Raw genomic sequence first — 21692 nt, forward strand, 5'->3', positions numbered from 1 at the left:
AACATGTCAAATTGTGTTCAAAATGCGAACCGTGGTTTAGACCACATTTAAATATTTACATATTTTGGAACGACCGCATGCGAAAATGAAGGGTATTATAAAGTTATTAAAATGTGATTGCAGGAGGATCGTGTTTTATTTGCATTAGAAATATGCAACAAAACGTCAAAGTTATAGGGAGGTCCTTTTTATCGGATTTTCTTCGCAATAAGAAGTAATTAATAAATAAAATGGAAAAAGATAATCAAATGAACGTTCTTTAAACCCCTAGAAATTTGAAAAATATATTTTACTAGTGTCAGAATATCAGGTGCCAGGATTTTTTCATAAACTGTAATAAGTATACATGTATGAAAAAAAATGTGAATGCGTGATGCATGTGAAACAGCAACATTGTCACACCGGCATGTGTGACAAGATCAAAGTCACGATAACATTTCAATAGTTTCATTATTTGTTTTATGAAATTTTTATATAAAAGGAAACGACACTCTTTTTGTTCTGTAATATCATTATAATTTGTTTTCGTAATTCTGTTTAAGAATATGCATATTGTTTCAAGTGTCAACATATGGTTAAGATTATCTTTACATTTGATCAAACCAATCAGACTTTCAAAATGTACTTCCTTGTCTTTGTATAACACGTGTCAATTTTAGGGTTATAGCTGGGATTGTAAGGCATGTGTTTTTGACTATCTATTGTTTATCAATGTCCGGTTGTTATAATATCTAGAGGTTGTGAGAATTAGTCTTTCTTTCTTGACCTGGACCCAGCAGGGCATCGCGCTTCTATTTTGTCTGAATGTGATATTGTTTATCTTGTCATTTTTATGCACTTGTCATGCCTTAAAATATAAAGCATGGTACTTTTCAATATAGTAGGCAGAATTATGAGCTAAGAATTTGTGAATTAAGAAGAATGAATTAGGGAATGAATAAGAATTAAGAACTTGGCAATTATATAGAATATTTTAGAGATTGATTTCAAAATTATTCTGTTAAACTTGAGTTGTAAATAACTGTTGGACTTTATTAAATTTTGGAAAACAGAAGTTATCTTCAGTTGTGTATAGTAGCAGTGACTGTTTGATGTTAATGTGCTAATTCCCCAAATGCACAATAGAGAGGACAATTATTAGGTTAAATTTATGTCCATCCATGGATGTTAATGCTAGAAAAGCAAAGCATTTGAAGAAACAGCTGCATTGGTATCTGAAATGATACAAATACTGTACAAATTGTTTTATTTGATGCGCTATGTACGACTCCATCAGAATTCAAAACCAGGTTTAATCACCCGTATCTTTTTTATTAGTGAAAGTTTTTAATTGATTTAACCTTTTAACGTAACCATGGCGACCAGCTGTTGCATGGATTGTACTAGTCGCCCCAGGAATCTGTTCTGTGAGTGCTGGGCTGTTGGTTTTCCTGTCGATCTTTGATTTGTATTGTACACTTCCGGTTTGAATACATTGTGCAAGCGACATTCTAAAATGGCAACAAAAAGCCCTAGCGGCCCCTCTCCGCATCGTTCAAATCATTTGGCTTCTGGCATTAACATTTCGTTGCGACACGCGGAAGCGCATCGAAATAACCAATATTCATTGAATTTAGAAATGCAAGTCCTTCGGCCACGATTTAAAAAATATTTCATGCTCATGGAGGCTACTTGTATAACTACATCTGAAAAATGCGTCTGTGTCATAACTATTGAATACACGATATCATGTGACTCAATGGTTAAACGATATAACTTGATGTACACGTGAATTTGTATTGAAACATAAGGCAGTTAAATAGTTGTTTAATCATGTACTTAAGAAAAAAGAATTGTTTAACTCGTTTCAGGGTTGCGTTACTTTTTATTGAGTATATATATATAATTATATATGTTATTTTTATCGAATTGTCAAACAAATACATTCGGCTTGACTTCCATAGTGTGTATGCTTACATGTACGGATGTAGTGACTTGCATAGTGTGTATGCTTACATGTACGGATGTAGTGACTTCCATAGTGTGTATACACACGGAATAACGAATGGAGTGACTAGTACACGTAAAGTAACTTTCAACGCCACACTAGGAAAATTAACGATAATTTGAAAACCGTTAATGCAATTGGTCTTATATTTTAAATGATAATTACTCTTCGTCAAACGCACTTTTATCCAATTTGGTTGAAGAATATATCGAGGTCTGAATTATGCAATTGAAATGCAAGTCACAAAATCATTAGCGGAATATTTAAGTCTGTCAAACTTCCGGCTGGACATATCTGAGTACATGTACGTCTCAAGTTCGCCTCTTAAACGGAGGCGGAATCCATCCCTTTTGTCGTGCAGGTAGTGACTTGCATAGTGTGTATACATACGAATGTAGTGATTTACATAGTGTGTATACATACGAATGAAGTGAGTTGCATGGTGTGTATGCAAACGAATGTAGTGACTTGCATAGTGTGTATACCTACGAACTTAAAGGTCTTTTGTGAGCTCTAGGTGTTTACCTTTGGCTTATTCATTTGATAAAACAAGTGTCCTAAGTCGTTCGGTTTCATAGCGCAATGAATATTACATTTGTCCCGAGCATTGATGGTCTTGGGTTAGAGGCTTGTAAAGTCTGAGAGGATCGTATTAAATGATCCTTCTAGATTCTTTATTATTTGCGCATGTCAAATATATGGTTTACTTTCATGTGGTTGTTTTTTTATATTTAAGTTTCAAATAGTATTTATGCTTTTATTTTAAGTATTCCTTTATTTTTATTTTTAATCTAGCATAACATAAGGTTCATCTCCGTCGCGAGTTGCGCTGTCGGTGACCGAGTCGTCGGTACCAGAATTGTGATTATCTCATTCAAGTAATGTCTCTGGTCAAATACTGCTTCTCTATATTCTTGACATGTGCGTTTCAGTGTTGGTCTGTGATGATAGACTGTGTAACATCTCGGATCGGCTCCTTAAAGAGCCTCATCCTATGTTGAATACGTTTAAGCGTAGTTTTTAATGAAATAAAATGTGTACACTATCGCCTTTTATAATCATATTGTGGCGCGATGGTCCAGTGGTAACACATCGGACTGTCACTCCGGAGGACCCAGATTGATCCCGGTATGACCCGGAATTTTAGTGTTTTAGCTGCGTTTAGTGTCTCCCACTTAACTAAAGGTCGTACTGGTTTCACACAGGCAAGATTTCGCGTCTATCGGTGCTTTACACCGGGCACGTTAAAGAACCAAAGGGTCTATCCGATAAGAGCTAGGCACCCGGATTCCCTTGTATCTGCGTGTCTCTTGAAATATGAGATTGTGTAGCACTCTAGCCACGAGCTAGATAAAATCAGGAATGAGTGTTCGAAAGTGATTGAAATAAGGTCGGAAAGCTTTCTTCACAATCGAACTAAAATAAATGTGTATAAAATAAAATAATTGTAATAATTTTTCAGAAGAACTGTTATTCGAAATGTGTGATTTTCACGATTGAGGATGTCAAATTGTGCGAGCGTTTTGAATAAACATGAAAAACATGAGGTGCTTGTGAATCGTTTTTATTATCTGTTATGGCTACGGCAAACTATATGATTAATAAACTTGCGCAGCCGTCGTTTGTTTACGGAAAGTGGTATATTCAACATCTTATAAATTATAGACGTCCATGAATAGTAAATATCAGTCGCTGGTTAGTACTCTTTAACTTCAACGAATTTTCTGACAATTTAAATAAAGTAATGTCATAGAAACTAAACACATGCATTATTATCTTCCTTGATAATTATTTGGCAGTGTCGTAAAGACATATTCCAAAGCACAGAAAAGTAAAAGAAAATAAAAAGCACCAATTCCATTTGATTTTCTTCACAAAAAGTCATGGGGACTCGCTGGTTAGGGTTAGGGTTAGGGGTAGGGTTAGGGACTTTTGGTCATTATTGCCCTGAAAATGGTCATTATTGCCCTGGAAAGATTACGGGTGGTTAGTTTTGCCCTGGCACTGGTCATTAACGCCCTGCAAGCTGTTGGCACATTTTGCTCCAACAAATTTATCGTTGTTTTCGTGGGTTTTCGTGTTCATTTTCGTGTTCAGTGTCAAAAATGAGTCTAGAAACATGTTACCAATTCCTTCCCCGGGGGTCGGGAAAATTTTGGGGTTAGGCCATTTTTCGTCCATCTTGGTTTTTTTTTATTTCCGAGCGGTGGAATTTGTTGAAACTTTCGCTATGGCAGTTATTTTTCACGCCCTTTCAGATAAAAAAATGCATAAAGATATCTCTAATCGTTTTCGAGCTCTGGTGGGGTGGGGTCGCCGGGGGTGTTTAGGGAAATTCATAAAAAATCAAGGAGTCGAAATTGGGGTTTCTTATGTGTTTTTTCGTGTTTAGAGACGTGAAATACCTGTAAAAAGAGTGTTTGGTCGCTTCTTTAGTGGTTGAAATTTTTTGGGGTTAGGGCTTATCATATGAGGGCGATATTAACCACCCCCAAAAATTATCCGTTTTTCTTTAATCACATTTTTATTATTTGAGATATCGTAAAACGGTTTTCAGCTCTGAGTTAAGCATATAAAATAACACCATAAAAAACACCTTTGTCGATTTTTTTTTTGCGAAAATCAAGAGTTTTTCCTAGGGTATACATCAGTAAAAAATCTGGGGTTAAAGCAAAAAAAAAATAGTTTCTCATCTTTTTCGTTATTTTGTAGTTGGATTTCACGCTGAATTCAGATCTGAAAACCGTTTTTGATATCTGCATCGGTTGCACCGGAACCTGTGGGCGGGTGGTTTTCCAAAAGTGGTTAATTTTGCCCTGACCCATAAAACTTTTTTTTTTAGATTTGAAAAAACGGACTTCATATTCGTTCTCGGCGTCATTATTTACCATATATATCAAAGTTATAGGCGATATTTTTGTCTAAAAAAACCCAGACATTTTTTCACTTAGGAAAATTATTATAAAAAAATTAAAAACATGAACTAGGGGTTTCTAAGGTCTTTTATCGTCTTCAGAGACGTGAAATACCTGTAACTGGACTGTTTTGTTTCTTGTTTAGTAGTTGATTATATTATACGTAAGGGCTTATCAGTTCGGGGCGATACTAACCAACCCCAAAAAAGTACCCATTTTCGCGAATTTCATTTTTATTAATTGAGATATCGCAAAAAGGGTTTCAGATACTTGTTCAGCACTAAAACTACCACGAAGATAACCACCTTTGTCGATTTTTTGATTTTTTTGCCTAACCCCAGAATTTTTGCCAGGGTATAATACATCAGTAAAAATTCTGGGGTTAATTTTTTTTATTCTTTTTGGTTATTTAGTTGGTGGTTTTGACGCTGAATTCAAATCTGAAAATCTTTTTTTTTATATTTGTATCCGTTCCACCGGAACCTGTGGGCGGGTGGTTTTCACAAAGTGGTTAATTTCGCCCTAACCCATATAACTTTTTTATTTTTTAAGATTTGAAAAAACGGACTTCATATTCGTTCTCGGCGTCATTAATTACCATATATAACAAAGTTTTAGGCGATATTTTCGTCTAAAAAAACACAGACATTTTTTCACTTAGAGAAAATATTATAACACACGAACATTTTTGACGCTGAATTCAAATCTGAAAACCGTTTTTCGATATCTGTTTTCGTTGTACCGTAATCTTTTTTGGGGGTGAGTGCTAAAATAGGTTGAGTTCAAAATTTCCAACTTTTTTAATATTCGAGCTAGCTCAATTCTGTTTTCAGATTCGTTTTTGTCGTGCCCAAATACCTTGCCAGGCTGTCTATTTTATATAAAATCTGACATAATGAACAAATGAATTAATATGTTGTGGTTTTGAGTCACTTAAAAATAGCCATATGTGCACGTTCGGACGAACGGAAGCCATTACCCGAAAGTGTCGTACACCGTTGGACGTGTTGTTTTTTTTAAAGGCGCCTGTCCAAGTTTCAATAAGATACCTCCTAAGACAAAAAAGTTATTAACGAAAACAGATCGCGCGGACGCGTAAGAGAGCACCTTTTCGCACACTGGTATTGCCCCACTATCTCGTACGGACAAACGAACAGAGATACGTTCGTATTTTTTTTTGCGTTAAAACAGGCTTAGATTATACTAAAAACTGACGAAATTTCAGAAGCATTGCTCTAGAAATAAAATTAACAGACAAATTTCAAACCAGAGCGCTTCTATAATTACATGTAAAATAGCTCTGCTTCTACTTTTGCGCTCAGACAGGCGGACAAACGTTGTTTTTTTGCATTCATTTTCACGTGTACGTCTAGCACATAGATATACCTGACATATAATGGGGTTTTCTTGAATATATTCCGGGTATTTTGGTCATAAATGAAATCCCCGCAGGTAAAATGGCCCGTAAATGGACCCGTATCGAAAACAATGCTTTGCGTGTTCGTATGCTTGCTAGAAGATGCGCCGATGTTGTGCCGTTAATGGTTTTTGGTCATTATCGCCTCGAAGAACTACTTCCGGTGCGGCTCACTGGTGGCCTTCGTACCGGAAGTGGTTCTATCTCAATAACAGAATGAGTTATCACGATTCTGATTTCAGATTCTTTCTCAGCGTGTCCTTAAACCTATACAATTCATATTTAGCAAGCAATATTAGTGTTAGTTTAAGAAATAAAAATTTCAGCCTTCTTTATCCTATGTGTAAAAAATGAAAAATCTAAACTGGGCGTGAATGGGGTTATGTTAATGGTTATTTAGTGGTTATATTTAGCGCTGAATCGAAATCCGAAAACCGTTTTTTGATATCGGTGTCACTTCCACCTGAACCTGAGGGGGCCGGGCTGTCGAAAAAAGTGGTCATTATTGCTTGCAACATTTATAACTTTTTAACCGTTTGAAATATGACAAAACGGACTTCAGTTTCGTGCTCAGAGCACAAATTTAACCAATATATCAAAGTGTCAGTCGATATCAAAATCCAAAAATTTAACCCCAAATTTTCACCAAAGGTTATACATCAGGGAAATTTCTGGGGTTAGCCAAAAATCATGGATTTTGTATCAAAGTGGTATTTTGTAGTTAGATTTGATGCCGAACACGAATCCGAAATCCGTTTTGCGATAACTCAACCCCATCTGTGTGTTTGGGGGTGGGGGTGGGCTAGGGACATTTTGGTCATTATCGCCCTGACCATTTTTTCGATTTTATTTCTCTTACGGTATCCGATTCCGCGACATAGATGGTCTAAGCGAAGAGAAATAATTATAAATGCAAAAGTTTTTGTACAAAAAAGTCAGAAACTGGCCGCGCACCTACACCCAAGCCCCACCCCCTGCAGGGTGTGGCTAGTAAATTTCCTGCCGCCGGAGACAGAAAGAAATGTGGTTTTCTCTTTAGTAAATCAAGAATAATGGTGTTTAAGAGCACTTCCGGCACTCCTAGTGTCTTAATGTTAAAAAGCGGGGGCTATTTAGGGTTACCAAAACCCCCATTTGGCCAAAATGACCCCAAGATGGCCTTAGCCAGCCTTTAGGCCGTCATTTTCCGAAGGCGACTGATAATTGGCAAAAGTTAGGGGGGTATCCCGGTTTCTCATTGCGCTCTTGGAAGTTTCCGGGCCTTTTAGGAGTTAATCCTAACCCTAATTGGTTAATAACGCATTAGGGTTAGCAAAAGGGCGATAATCTCGGTAGTCAGGGGCCGAAACCCCGTCCCTTTGGTGTTAGATTTTACTGAACAATAAAAACCAAGGTTCGAGGGGTCTAAGGTGAAAACCCCAGACTTGGAAGATTTGGCGCGCGATTTTTTGGTCGAAGTGACGCTGGGTGGCCACAGAACATATACCTGGAAGTCGAGATTTTTGACAGATTCATGTCCGGTAAAAAACTTCTGGTACGATTTTAGTTGGATTAGTATATGTGAAAATACGTATTTATCTAAGACCATAGCCGTCTTAAAATTTTCTGGGGTCGACCTCTAGGTGGTTAAAAACGCCCGCCAAAGTTGACGGATCCTGTGAATTTATTAATGAAAAGTTTTGAACCATATTTTTTAATCCCCTCTAGGATACCCAAACTTAGATATCCAGCGAAAAAAAAACAAAACCCCACGCACACAATTTTTTTTGAGCCCCCAAAAAAGACAAGGCGATAATAACCAACTGTCCCTAATTCAAGTCATGCACAACAATCGTGGTATTATTGTGTATCAATATATGTTTGCATTGTGCTCTGTTAGCATAATTCTCAACTGTTGAACACGACGGTTGTCAGTGAAATGAAAACTATTTATCTTTGATAAGCATGCAAAAAAATAATGTCGATACATTTGAATTAAAACCGATTGCCTGAAGTCCCTATTTAGGGGACACAGCTTGTTGATATGACAGGAATCATGCAAATAAACAAAGCACTGAGCTATTTTTGTAAGCTGACCAGGCCCTGTGCATATAAAACTTTCTGAGCACAAACTCGTGCACAGGCCAGTTCGAATCTTTATAATTTTTGCTCTAATTTATGTCATTTTGGAAAACGACATAATTAAATGGTTTTATGCAACTGATGTGTATCTAGAGAGCATAATAGAAGCACTTTCCTTTAAAATTAAAAAAAAAGAATTGAAACTTTGGATATGAAAAGTGAGCATGAAACACACTTTGTGCTCAAAAAGTTTTTTTATAACGGGGCCAGAAGTTTTAACTTTGAAATAAAACGTTCTTCCTTAAATTATCCTGTTAACTAATTCGTCCAAAGAACACAGGATTTGGCATCAGACAGTTTAACTGAGTTATGTTCAAGTCCTACCAGAAATGACATTGTCACAGCCCAGATACGGTCATTTGTACAATTATAATCAGAAATGACCAAGTTACAGCGCACTGATCTGAGAAACCAAAGCTGAGCTCAAAACATATCATTTTAAGCCATTACAACTAAAGAAACATAAGTTTGATCATAAAGTGATATGAATGAGAGAACAATATAGTTTTCCAATTTCAATGTACACTATACTCAGAATATAGTACATTGCAACCTCTGTACAACAGCCACCAGCCACCAGCCAGAAGCTAACATTTTGACTGTAGTAGGGAGGTGGTTGTTGATCAGAGGGTAAATAATAAAAAAAATTGCATGCACAAATGGGGGAAACAAAGCGACTGTTATAAGGAGATGACCGTAGGTGAGAGGTGACCATTCATGAAGGTTGGAATGTAATCTTGTATATACTGAACAAAGCAACAAACAACGAAATCAGAAACAGAACCTTTATTACTGTAAAGATATATTCAAGTAAGAGTAAAACAGGCAAAATAACATCTTGACGTTTAACAATTTCATTTCACTGATTCACTTAATTTTTTTAAATCAGACCCCAATTTCACAATTGTTTAATGCTACTTAAGTTTTAATCCAGAAATTTATATGTGAAAAATAACAGGGTTACTCTTATTATTTTCATAATTAAAGTAAATTAAAATAAAATTTGTGAACCTAATTATATGTCAGAAAAATATTGTTTATTAAAATTAAGATTTAAAGCAGTAAAACATAAGGAGGAAAATACATGGATGAAACTTAAGCTGGATTAAATAATTGTGAAATTGGGGCCAGGTTTTAGAACAATAAATGGTCATGATTTATGCAAAAAATAACCACAATAATTTAACTGTACAAGATCTAATAACAAGACCTGCCGATAGGACAGCATGCATGACTATTCTCAGTTCTTGACTCTAAAGCAATTGTCAAAAATATTCCAAAGTTTTAAAAGGTCATATTTGAATTTAATTCAAGTTTCAAGTAAGACTCGTCAACCTTGAATATTCAAGAAGCAATGATGACTGAGAAGCAGTGTGATAAAGTTTAAATCTAATCCATCAAGTGGTTATATTGATATGGCCTTGATGATTACTTGCATGCAAAAGCTAAGCCAAAACTTTCAAGTCAAAAAGGGCCAAAATTTTAATTAATTACAAGTAAAACTTATCAACCTTGATTATCCTAGCATTATAATGACTAGGAAGCTGTTAATGAAGTTTCAATCGAATGATGGAGGTGGTTACAGAGATATAGCAAAAACTTCAGTGAAATTTCTAAGTCGAAAAAGGCCACAATCTGAATTAAATTCAATTAAGAGTTATCAAAATTAATTATTTCAGTAGTCATGATGACTAGGAAGCAGTGTATAAAGTTTACAGAGATATGGCCTTGACACACACAATAACAGACATCATGGTTTCCCCACTACTCAAATGACCATTTTAGGGGCACACGCAACCAACAGACACACTAACCAAACTAATTTATCACATTGATAATGTATGTACGTGTATATAGATTAAGTTGGAATATGAACTAAAATCCAAGAAAAACGTACTCAGTAAAATTATCATTAATGTAATTAACGATTTTGTTTCTTATACACAGAATAAAAAGTACTACAGTAGAGTTTATCTGGCATACCGTTAATTGTAATAAAAATTATGTAAGGTGTTATAATAAATAGATATGAATTTCATTAAGTATTTGATCGGCTAACATAATTTTTTAAAACTTATTTTACAACAATAGCTCCGTAAAAAAGAAGGATAATAATGTACAGAATATAAAAAAATTACCTTACATTTTAAATTTAATTAGTAACAAATGAGAAATAAAACATAGCATAATACACAGATAATAGTTCAACGATTTGAACATTCTTACATACACTGTAGGATTAACTCGCTACCAGATGGATAGTTGTTAAAAAGCGACTGCGACCAGCACAGATCAAGACCAGCCGGCACATCTGAGCTGTCCGATCAGGATCACCACTGTTCGCTATAGGTCCAATATTCATTCCTGAACAGTGCAGATGCTGACCAGACGGCATGGATGTGCTGGCTGTCCTGGATCTGCACGGGTGGCAGACCTGTAAAAACACGTATCTGAGTGGTAATAGGGTAAGAGGAGTGGTCGTCTGAAGAAATTGTTGACGGACGTTGTTACAGATTACCAGTATACTAGTATGCACACATCATAACCAAAAAGTACATTATGTGATTCAAAACCGGGCGCTTCTAGGGTAATAACTTTCATTTGGCACTTAGTACATGAATAGTTGACAATTTTCATTTTTCCTTATTATAAAGCTGAGCACGTTTAATGGAACATATTTTTCCTTGCTTTCAACATGTTATATACAGCAAACTTAATTTTCTTCCAATTAATGTTTACAAGGCATTTATGCTTTCTTTGGGCATTTAAACAATCCAGCTTTCCTGGCACTTTTGACAGTCTAATATGTTTTTCAAAGAATGACTTCAGTGCCTCCTTCTCTTCATTGCTCCAAGTGTGTTTATCTGAAATATATATATAAAAAAACAACCTCTGGTACATTTGATGACCTTTAGTGATGGACTTGTTTGACTCCAGAGTCCCAATATATTAAATAAAGTGTCCGACATAAATCTGTAGATGACTTAAATCTTTTAAACTGAATATTGATATACTTTATACACACAAGGGCAAACTTTAAATCTAACAATTTTAATCTAATTAAAAATACAGCAACAAACAAAAAAGAAGTTAATTCTTCTTGAAAAACTTTGGTAGAGATTCATGCAAGGAATATCCCTGTTGTTTCATCAAAATTGGATAAATGGTTATCAAGAAATTGTTTGAAGCTGAAGGTTCACAGACAACGCAAGTCACAACATACAAGGTGGTTTCAGAGGAAATGTCATTTGTTAAGAAAATGGTTGACAAGTAGAAGTAAAATCTCTGGTGAGCTAAAACCTAACACACAAACCCTTGTTAAAGAAATCAGGTACTACTACTAGTATTACAACTATCAAGACATGTACTACCCAGAAACAACTAAAAATAAGACCATATGACATGGATGCCACAACTGGCTTATCTTTACCAGAAGAATACCACATTATCCGAACTGGAGAGCCAAACTTACACAAAATATGCCCGTCAAAAGTTTGTGGTCATCCAGATACAACTTTTGACCAAACTTGGGTGAAAACTATTTTAGCAAGAGTCTGGATCTAGTTTCTGAACCAACATAATCCATATTTTAACTTGACCTAGACATAATCCAGATGCATCTTTAGACCAAGATTGGTGAAGATTGGGTGAAAACTATTTGAATTAGAGTCCGGACGAAGTGTTGAATGTGTAAAATGCACTTAGTGACCCGTGACCTAGTTTTTGACCCAACATGACCCATATTCAACTTGACCTAGACATCATCCAGATACATCTTTTGACCAAGTTTGGTGAAGATTGGGTGAAAAATATTTGAATTAGAGAGCAGACAACTTACTTCCGCTCGAACGCTGCCTGCAGCAGATGTTCCCATTATATGTCTTATCTTACAACGGGTGTATAAAAATTAATTGTCATGCTTTTATATTAATACATTGTGGTACCAGTGGTGGAGCTGGACACACAATATTTACATCATGAACTTATGTATGTCATGAAGAAACTGAACAAAGCCCCACAATCCTGGTGAAAATAGTCAGTCAAATTCCCTCCAGCACGACCATCTTCATCAAGGTTGGTCACCTGCAGAAAATTAACGCACATCCATAAAATACAATAATCATATTACCTGCTGTTTTCTTTGCCTTTTCCTTTGGATTCTCCTTCCGTACTTTTGACTGTTCATTCTCAGTTAAATCTGAAAAGCATAAAATTTGGTACATGATCAAGCAATAAAAAATATTTGCTCAGGGTAGTCAGAATAGAGTTTAATTTAATATAGACCTTCAACACTAAAAATGATGTACATGTAATTTTAAACTTTATATAATGTTGCTCCACAAATCTTTACAATTATTTGAAAATACAAAAATCATGACACAGTTAATACAGTATTGAATTCTTTTTCTTCCTTGAGTAATATAAATAAAGTTGTTAAGATGTAAGTTAGGACATTTTTCACTTTCAAGAACTATGTGTCATTGACATTTAAAACAATAATTTGCATGCAAATTTGATTCCAAACAAGAATGGTGTCTATTTGACACGGATGCCCCCACCAACAAATCTGTCATAAAACAAGAGCGCTAGCATCTACTTTTGTCAAGGCAAGGACCATAACTTGGGCACCACAGGTCTGATATTAAAATTAAAACCAAAGTGCACAACTTCACTAACCAATTATTTTTTCCTTAAAATTTGGTGACTCATAGGTCAAATAGTTAAGGAGCAACATATGCTACAATATTGCTTTATGGAACATCTTTCTTTTGCATGCATTTTTACCTAAGTAAAACAACTTAACTTACCAATGAACATTCCCATAAAATTTGGTGAATCTAGCCCAAATAGTTTGGGAGAAACAATATTACTATATAGAATATCTCTATTTTGGCTAAGTAATGGAACATATACATGTAACTCATTGGTTATATAAATCTGATATTAAAATTAAAACTGAAGGTGCACAACTTCACTTAACAATGCACATACAGTTTTCTGACCTAAGCGCACGTAGTTAAGGAGAAATGCACACCACAAAATAACTATATAGACTGTCAAATCAAGGGTCATAACTTTGGCTATATACATCAGATATTTAAATCATAATACAGGTGCACAACTTTGCTTACTGATGAACACTCCCATTAAATTATCCAACTCTAGTGTCAATGGCTAACTGAGCTTTAGTTTTATTGGTGGACAGCCAAATAAATGTCACATGTCATGATATTGCAGTAATCAAACATATTAACCAATATAATTGATAAGATAATTAAACCATTAAATGCCTGATGTAATAAATTGAAAATATGAACCATACCATCTCTTCTGTGTCTTTTCATTGCAACTTTTCCAACAACATTTGGGTTTTCTTTGTTACCTTCGGTGATATCTGTAAAAAAAGACAACTATGAGCTTCCTATATCTCTTTTCTGAGAACTCCCCAAAGCGAGAAACATTCTGACAAAGTTTCATGAATAACTGAAAAAAACCTCAACATCAATCAGAAGATATTCCTAAAATTTGACTAACCACCCTTATCCAGATTTACACAGTTTGAAATTACATAGAAACAAACTTTCTGACAAAAGACTGAATTTTGCTAACTATGCATACACACTATGCAAGTCACTACATTGGCATACATACTATGTACAATTCACTACCATGTCACAAAGATTATGAAGCTTGCTACATTGGCATACACACTTTGGAAGTGACTATAATTGCACAAAGACTATGAAGCTTGCTACACTGGTATACACACTATGCAGTATGCAAGTCACTACATATGCATACACACAAACACACAATGCAAGTCACTACATATGCACACACACTAAGCAAGTCACTACAATGGATCATAGGTTCCAAAAACTGTCAGGGTGAGGTACACATTTTTACCCAAATTTCATCAAAATCCTTAAGAGTTACACAGCGGACATGAAATGGGTCTAAAACCTTTGATCACCAAACTGTGGTAAGTCTCTTAGTGATAGATATCAATCAGATTGTTCATTTATCAGATAGATAAAGACAAAAAAGGAGCAGGTTAAGATAATATTTTGCTTGCCATTTTTGTGCGCCTGACATAAGCAGAAGCACATTTTAATATTTTTGTGTGATCTTTGTGTCTCTGAAATTAACATATCTAAATTAGAACAAGAGATGTTTGTCAAACATTATGCCCCCCCCCCCTGAGCGCCATGTTGTCATGATTATATGGACAATTGAATGAAATTTGCATGGACCGAAATGACAGCTGATTTGTTGCTGTTTTAAGATTATGACCATTAAAGTGTGAGGATAAAGTGTGTTATGACCGTCATGACCTTTGACTCTATGAACTCAAAATCCAGAGTCATCAGCTGGTCACCAGAAACCTAAATATCAGGTTTGAGGGCCATGGGTGCAGGCATTGTCAAGTTATCACAAGACAAGTATTTTTCATTCAAGGTCACTGTGACCTTGACCTTTGACCCGATGACCCCTTAAATCATAAGGGGTCATCTACAAGTCAGATGCAACTCCAAGTCAAGTTTGAAGGCCATGGGTTCAGGCATTGTCACGTTATCACTCGGACAACCTTTTACCATTCAAGGTCACTGTGACCTTGACCTTTGGCCTGATGACCCCAAAAACAATCGGGGTCAGCTACTGGTCGGGCCCACCTCCATGTCAAGTTTGAGGGCCATGGGTGCAGGCATTGTTGAGTTATCACTCGGACAAGCTTTAAAATTATTTTACCATTAAAGGTCACTGTGACCTTGACCTTTGATCCGATGACCCCCAAAATCAATAGGGGTCATCTACTGCTCAGGCCCAACCTTCATGTGAAGTTTGATGACCATACGTCCAGGAATTGTTGAGATATCACTCGGACAAGCTTTGGTCTACCGATGGACCGACCGACCGACCGACATGCCTGTGCAAAGCAATATACCCCTCTTCTTCGAAGGGGGGCATAATTAAGAATTATATTTTAAAATTAGAATGAGCAGTACTTATTCATGAGGCTGAGAGGTGTGGAAGCCATGCAATGGTTGGATTTAAAATAAACAGTATACTTTTTTGGCCACTTTGAGATTGTACATTACCCCAGTGCGACAGAATTGTGTACTGGTACTTACATCAAAAGGCATTAACCAGTATTGTACTGGTATTCTGTGTACCGTCTCATCCCTAGTTTCTGTACATTGTCTCAATGAGATTAACATTTGACCAAAATTTCAATAAAGTCCTTCAAGGCACTTAGGAATACCCCAAAACAAAACTAGTCTTGAAGGAACAGTAAAATGGGTCAGTTTTTTACAGTACATGAGTGAATGTTATAAAGCCCGAATCCCACTCACAATCTCTAAATTTACATATACATTAAAAAATGAAATTATTTTCAATAATACAATGTATTTATCACAAAAACATCATTCGGCAATTGAAAATGAAAAAAGTATGAGTTAACAAGTGTATTGAATATGCTGAAAGTTACCGAGCGTGAACACAAAACTGCTGTACGTAAATAAACGTTAAAAAGTAAACCACCATATTCAAAAAACTCTATACACTTTATCTCCATGTTTTGGATTTATTGTCATGAAAACGTAATTGTTTTTATGATGAATGTTGACTATTTTAATAACTTTAATTAATCATACACATTATTTGAATAAGTATTTAGAAACATTGTTTGAGCGGGATTCTGGCTTTAAGAGGCATAGAGTGTTTGTTTAATTACTCTATTGTCTAAGTCACATTAAACAAAGGACATAATCAAGCAGGCTTCAAAATAATAATCCAAGGAAAGCTCTGAGCAACTATTCTGTCTTTGCTAGTGAGCTAATTTCAGCCATCTAGTAGATTTTAAATAAATACCTGAATGGTCAACAATTTGATCTTCACCAGATTCATTGCCATCATCACTGTCACTGGTGTCGGACTCCACAGCTTCTACAACAATATCAAGAAGATGTATGAAAGTAGCTGGTATCACCAGGCACTGAACTTTCCTTAAAAAATAATATTACTTTCAGTTACAAGTGACCTACTCAAAAGTTTTTCAAAGGGTACCAGTATTTTCTCCCTGGTTGACCTCTAGCTCCAAACATATTTAAGCCCTGCATCCTTCACTTATGCACTTAAGCATTGTATAAAGTTTCAAATCAAATACATCAGAGGTTACTCAGATACAGCCTTGCACATAAATCTGTTACAGGACAGTTAAATGGTATAAATAAAACACTTACCATCTGGATTGAAGGTTATGTCTTCAAAGTCACACCCACTGAATTTGTTGATGGTTCCATTATTGATACATCGGAGAACTTTCGACATTTTGGCAATTTGTAGAACATCTTCAGGGAGGCGATAAAACTCTCTATGTATTCTGATATCATGGCCCTGGAATGTTGCTAGCAGATCTTGAGAATTTTCTTTCATGTTCAATATCTGTGCCAAGGTTGCAAGCTGTTTTCGTAGGTTAGTTGATGTTATCAAACTTGGATCCTTCATTCCACAACTCGTGGCCATTTTCCTTAATGCATCTGTGCCTCTGTATGGATTCCTTTCGTTTCGTGGTGTGGCAAATAATAGGCCATCATCAGATATTCCTGCAGCTGATCTCATTTTCAGTAGCATTTCAATATTTTGCTGCATTTCTTTTGTGAAAAGCACAGGTACTTTTCGTCCCTTTTTGCCCCTTATTTCAACTCGAAGGTGGGTTTGGCATAGCTTTTTTTCAAACTCTGTCAAAATACTCATGACAACTGGATCAACTCTACCACCTTTCTTTGCCATTTTATACTGTTTGACAGTCATTCTTTGAGCTTCCCCACTCCTCTTTCGGTTGAATAATATTACATGGGCCAGACAGACTTTGGCAAACTCTGGGTATTGTTCAGACAGATGTTCTTTATTTTCTGTCTGCAAGAATGAATCTGTTTTTTTTTTGAGAAACTTGTTGAGAAGAACGACATCTTCAACTAGGGGTAGGTACTTCGGCTTGTTATACTTTATGTTTTCAAGACTGCGCAAAGCCTGTGAGGATATGCTAGACTTCCATTTCAACTGGTACATTTTCAGGAATGACTCAAATTTTACCTTTTGAGCTGTGTCTCCTAATTTCAAAGCTTGAAAGTATGCCTCTTCTGCAACATTTTTCATTCTATAGCCAAGATTTAAGGCTAATGAAGGAATCCCAAATGAGTTATTGTCAAACTGACTTACTTTCTTGACACATTCAATAAATATGTCCCAATTGCAGGCTCTCATGCATTCATCGATGGACTTGATGTTTCTAGCTCTCAAAGTAATTAGAAGGCGACCTAGTTCTCTCATTTTGTTAGATGTATAAACAGTTCTATGTTCGTCTCCTTGCTTTTCATACTCATTCATTCCGAACTGCAAAATTAATGAATCAGACAAAACAGCTTGCTTTACAGAATCATCTCTCATTATGTTGAGAACATTTGTTTCAAATTTTTCGTTACTGCTCAATTTTGGAAGCATCTTCTTTCCAGCTGCAATTGGACCCATGCTAATACAAGAGTTACATTCATTTCTTTTATTGCAAGACTTTTGGTGCTTCCAAAGTTCCTTTTTTTTGTACAATCCAGAACAGAATTGACATGGAAGAAGACTGCTTATTTCACTCTCTTCTGATTTCCTGTATTTTGGAATAATCTGTCCATATCCTTTCTCAAGCACATTAAAATTATGGGCAAAGTCCCCTTTGTTCACCAATAATTCCCATGCTTTTCTTCTTTCCTTAGTTTTGGGTTTTAAGGCTAAAATTCTTCCAACTTCTAATTCATTATCATGCTCTCTTTCATAATGCCTTGCAATATTCTGTCTTAATTTATGGCAGAACACACAAGCATGTGACTTGTTACCTAAATTTCCTTTAGAATTTAGATTTGATTTCTGTACTTGTACTGTTTTTGCACTTGTACTGACAGTACTCATTACTGGAATCACTTCACTCATAGTTGCTTCATCTTCTCCTGCTGTAAAGAGATATAAAAACATTGTTCATTTCAATTATTAGACTTTTTTTCAGATGTGACTTCATATTTTATGCAACATAATCCAGTTTTCAGACAGTATTAACACAATTCCCTGATGGAAAGATGTCGAAAAACGACTGCGACCAGCGCAGGTCCAGACCAGCCGGCACATCTGTGCAGTCTGGTCAGGAACTCCCCTGTTCGCTTTATGTCAGGAAATCATTCTAGAATCTAATAGTGTACAGTGGAGATCCTGATCAGACGGCATGGATGTGCCCGCTGGTCTGAATCTACACTGGTCGCAGAGGCCAATAAATGCGTATCTATGAAGGAATGGGTTAAGGCTACAGAGTCGACTATTTGGTCAGGGGTTGACAATGAGCCTAAGATCTTATGAAATTTGATTCTAAGTCTACCTCAAGTGCTCACTTTAAGTGCATACCCTACCCTTAAACCAACTGCAGATATATAATGAAACTGTTCGAAAAAGTGATTTAGGTTAATAAAAAATTTGTTTGCCAGCAAATAATATCTTATTTAATCATAGAAGTTTTTTTGGAAGTGTTATTTTCAGGCCAGAAAGATAAAAAATAAGTTCAATGAAGATTGTAAGAAACCAATGACACATCTAATCTTTGTTTTAATAAATGAAATATAATGACCAACATATCCATGAAAATAAATTAGCAGGCAAGACATGTATCCCATGGCATAAAGTATGTTTAACATCAACAACAACACCTGCATGTACCTGACAAATCTTCATCAGTGGAATCTTCTTCATCAGACGGAGCAACATAATCTGAATCATTTAAGTCGTCGTCGCCATCGTAATCCTGGAGAAAATAATCTATTAAGTGTATTCAGCTCCAAGAAAGGACCGATATATCTTTTTTTGACAAAACATTTTGTAAATAGTTAATTTAATTTTTTTGTTAATGGCGTTGTGTAGAAGAAAAAGAATATTGCGCTCAAATTTGAGGTCATATGAAACATTTAGTGTACAGTGGATCTCTCAAGAATATTGAACAATAATGACATCATAGGTACAAGCTGCATTATCTGAAAGTATGGAAAATTGATTTTTAAAAATGAAGAAAATGACATTTTTGAAGGGTTTACTGGAACCTTCAAAACTATTTTTGAAAAAAGTATTTGAAAACTGTAAACATCTAGCTTTAGTTTAGTTTAAACTTATTAATTTTATCTCAATTAGGTAAAAAGCCTGTGGCTTATAGAAAAAAACAACTTGTGAGTCTGTTCCCTGGGTAGAACAAAACGGCTAATTGTTTAGGCTCTGCCAAGTCATGTTTATTAACTTACTGAATTTGGTAGGGGGTCATCCAAGGGACATTTTTTATTTTTTTTATCAGAATTGAACCAGTGATTACTGTGGAGAAGATTTACAATGGCTTTCCTTTTGGTTGTCATGAAAACCAGAGTTCTGCAATGAACCACTTCATTTGAAGGAATCAGGAAGAGGACCACCCAAGCAATGCTCCAGATAACCGCCGTATTTTATGCAGATACAGGGATTTTTTTTTCACTGATACTGACCAAAAAAAATATGAGCCCGTACAAAAAACGGGCTGTTTTTGTCGGTACACATTTTAGAATGAACACCCAGTACCATACGCATTTTTTAGCAGTACATTTAACAGAAATTACTTTTAAGACAAAACTTAAAAATGATTTAATGATTTACCGATTACAATTGTCAATTCTGTCGGGTCAACATTGTCCACTTGAGATTCATCGAATGATGCATTTTTTTTTAAATATTTTAAGTATTATTTATGATTACCACCCTTCTAAGTAGATCCCTCTTTTTTTCCTCAAAATCATGAACAGGTAATGAATATTTTCATAAGAAACTTTATATTAAACCCTTACATAAAATTATAGATAAATAAAGATAACAAAATTTATATATTGTTTCCATTGTCTTTTTGTTTTGTTATAAATTCACAAAGTAGCTTATTTAGTTTTATATTCTTTCTACCATGAGGTACTGATCTGAGTTTGGCCGTAATGATTAAGTTTAATTTTTACCAGTACTGTACTGATCGGCAAAAAAAATTACCTGGAGCACTGCCAAGGACACTCCTATTATTTTTTTTTCAAAATTAGCCCAGGGGTTTAATAGAAGATGTCATTTGAAGAAAAATGCTGACTAACAACAACATAAGATGATGGACAATCACTGATAACCAAGTCCTCAGGTGCAAAAATAAGCCCTAAATACAGAAACAAATGATGGAGTAACACTTCCACTTATGCTAATTCTAATGTTGTTTTGGTTGAAGGAATGTTAATCTCAAAATGTACATACCTCCTCTGTGCTTTCCACTTCCAGGGCATCTCTGTCTACTTCCTGCCAGTCAACGTCCTCAAGATTATACTCATCACTGTTTACAGTGCCTCCTTCATCTATCTCTGAATCCTGGAAGTTAAATTGGCAATTTTTCTTATACCTGATTTGTCAAAGTGATTAATACCCCCAAAACTCCACAAGATCGTACAACTGTGTATGAAACTTATCTATATATCTTAAGTTCAAAGTTTGAAAACTCTGCAATACTTTGGAAATGTACATACCTCCTCTGTGCTTTCCACTTCCAGGGCATCCCAGTTTTCCTCTTGCCTGTCAATGACCTTAAGATTATTCTCCAAGCCAGTTGCCATGCCTCCCTCATAGCCAGTTGCCATGCCTCCCTTATCACCGGTTGCTGTGCCTGTCTCATCTATCTCCAAATCCTGAAAGGTAGCAAGAGGGCTACAGGGCTCGACATTAACCACTGCCCGATTGCCCGGGGCAAGTAATTTTTGCAGACGGGCAGTAGTTTTTAGAATCTACCTGCCCGATCGGGCAGTAACAAAAAAACTCGTCATAGTGGCGACATTTCGGGTAAAAAATAGTAGTCCGTACTCTCCTTCTTGGAGAGTATTTATCAAACCGAAACTAATGCACTCATTGGTTGTTGACTCGAAAAATCGGGTCAAACGGAGCTCCTCTGACATTTTCATTCGAAACTACGATGGCGAAGACTGCCGAATATTTTCCGATAGAGCTCGAGTAATTCCGTCTAGATCCGTTGGCCAATTGCGTGAGCTGCACCAAATTCATATAGCTAGCATTCCAGTTAATGCCCTCACAATGTACACGAATGGTGTTTTGACAGTCGACACTGTCAAGTTTTTTTAATGTTTCAAACGAAAAAAGGCTAAGTCATCCGAGAAAAAGACCA

At 35.8% G+C, this 21692-nt stretch overlaps 1 protein-coding gene across 3 annotated transcripts; it reads right to left on the reverse strand.

Moving 5' to 3' along the window:
- Window positions 1–9211: 9211 nt before the first annotated feature.
- LOC128240867 (uncharacterized) lies at window positions 9212–21197 on the reverse strand. 3 transcript variants are annotated; one of them, XR_008262330.1, is made up of 9 exons: window positions 21043–21197; window positions 20777–20887; window positions 19196–19280; window positions 16687–18444; window positions 16316–16390; window positions 15574–15632; window positions 13764–13835; window positions 12570–12638; window positions 11243–11304 (listed from the first exon to the last, which is right to left on the reverse strand). XR_008262330.1 is itself a non-coding variant. In XM_052957824.1 (8 exons), the coding sequence occupies exons 1-8, from the start codon at window positions 21151–21153 to the stop codon at window positions 11105–11107; spliced, it is 2478 nt and encodes an 825-aa protein (XP_052813784.1). In that variant the 5' UTR covers window positions 21154–21197; the 3' UTR covers window positions 9212–11104. The 3 variants fall into 3 exon arrangements, 2 of the variants coding, with proteins under 2 accessions (XP_052813784.1, XP_052813783.1); XM_052957824.1 differs by lacking the exon at window positions 15574–15632 and having other exon boundaries at window positions 9212–11304; window positions 16687–18441; XM_052957823.1 differs by lacking the exon at window positions 15574–15632 and having other exon boundaries at window positions 9212–11304.
- Between the last annotated feature and the right edge of the window lie 495 nt (window positions 21198–21692).

This window comes from Mya arenaria, chromosome 7 (genome assembly GCF_026914265.1).
Source record: "Mya arenaria isolate MELC-2E11 chromosome 7, ASM2691426v1".
NCBI lineage: Eukaryota > Metazoa > Mollusca > Bivalvia > Myida > Myidae > Mya > Mya arenaria.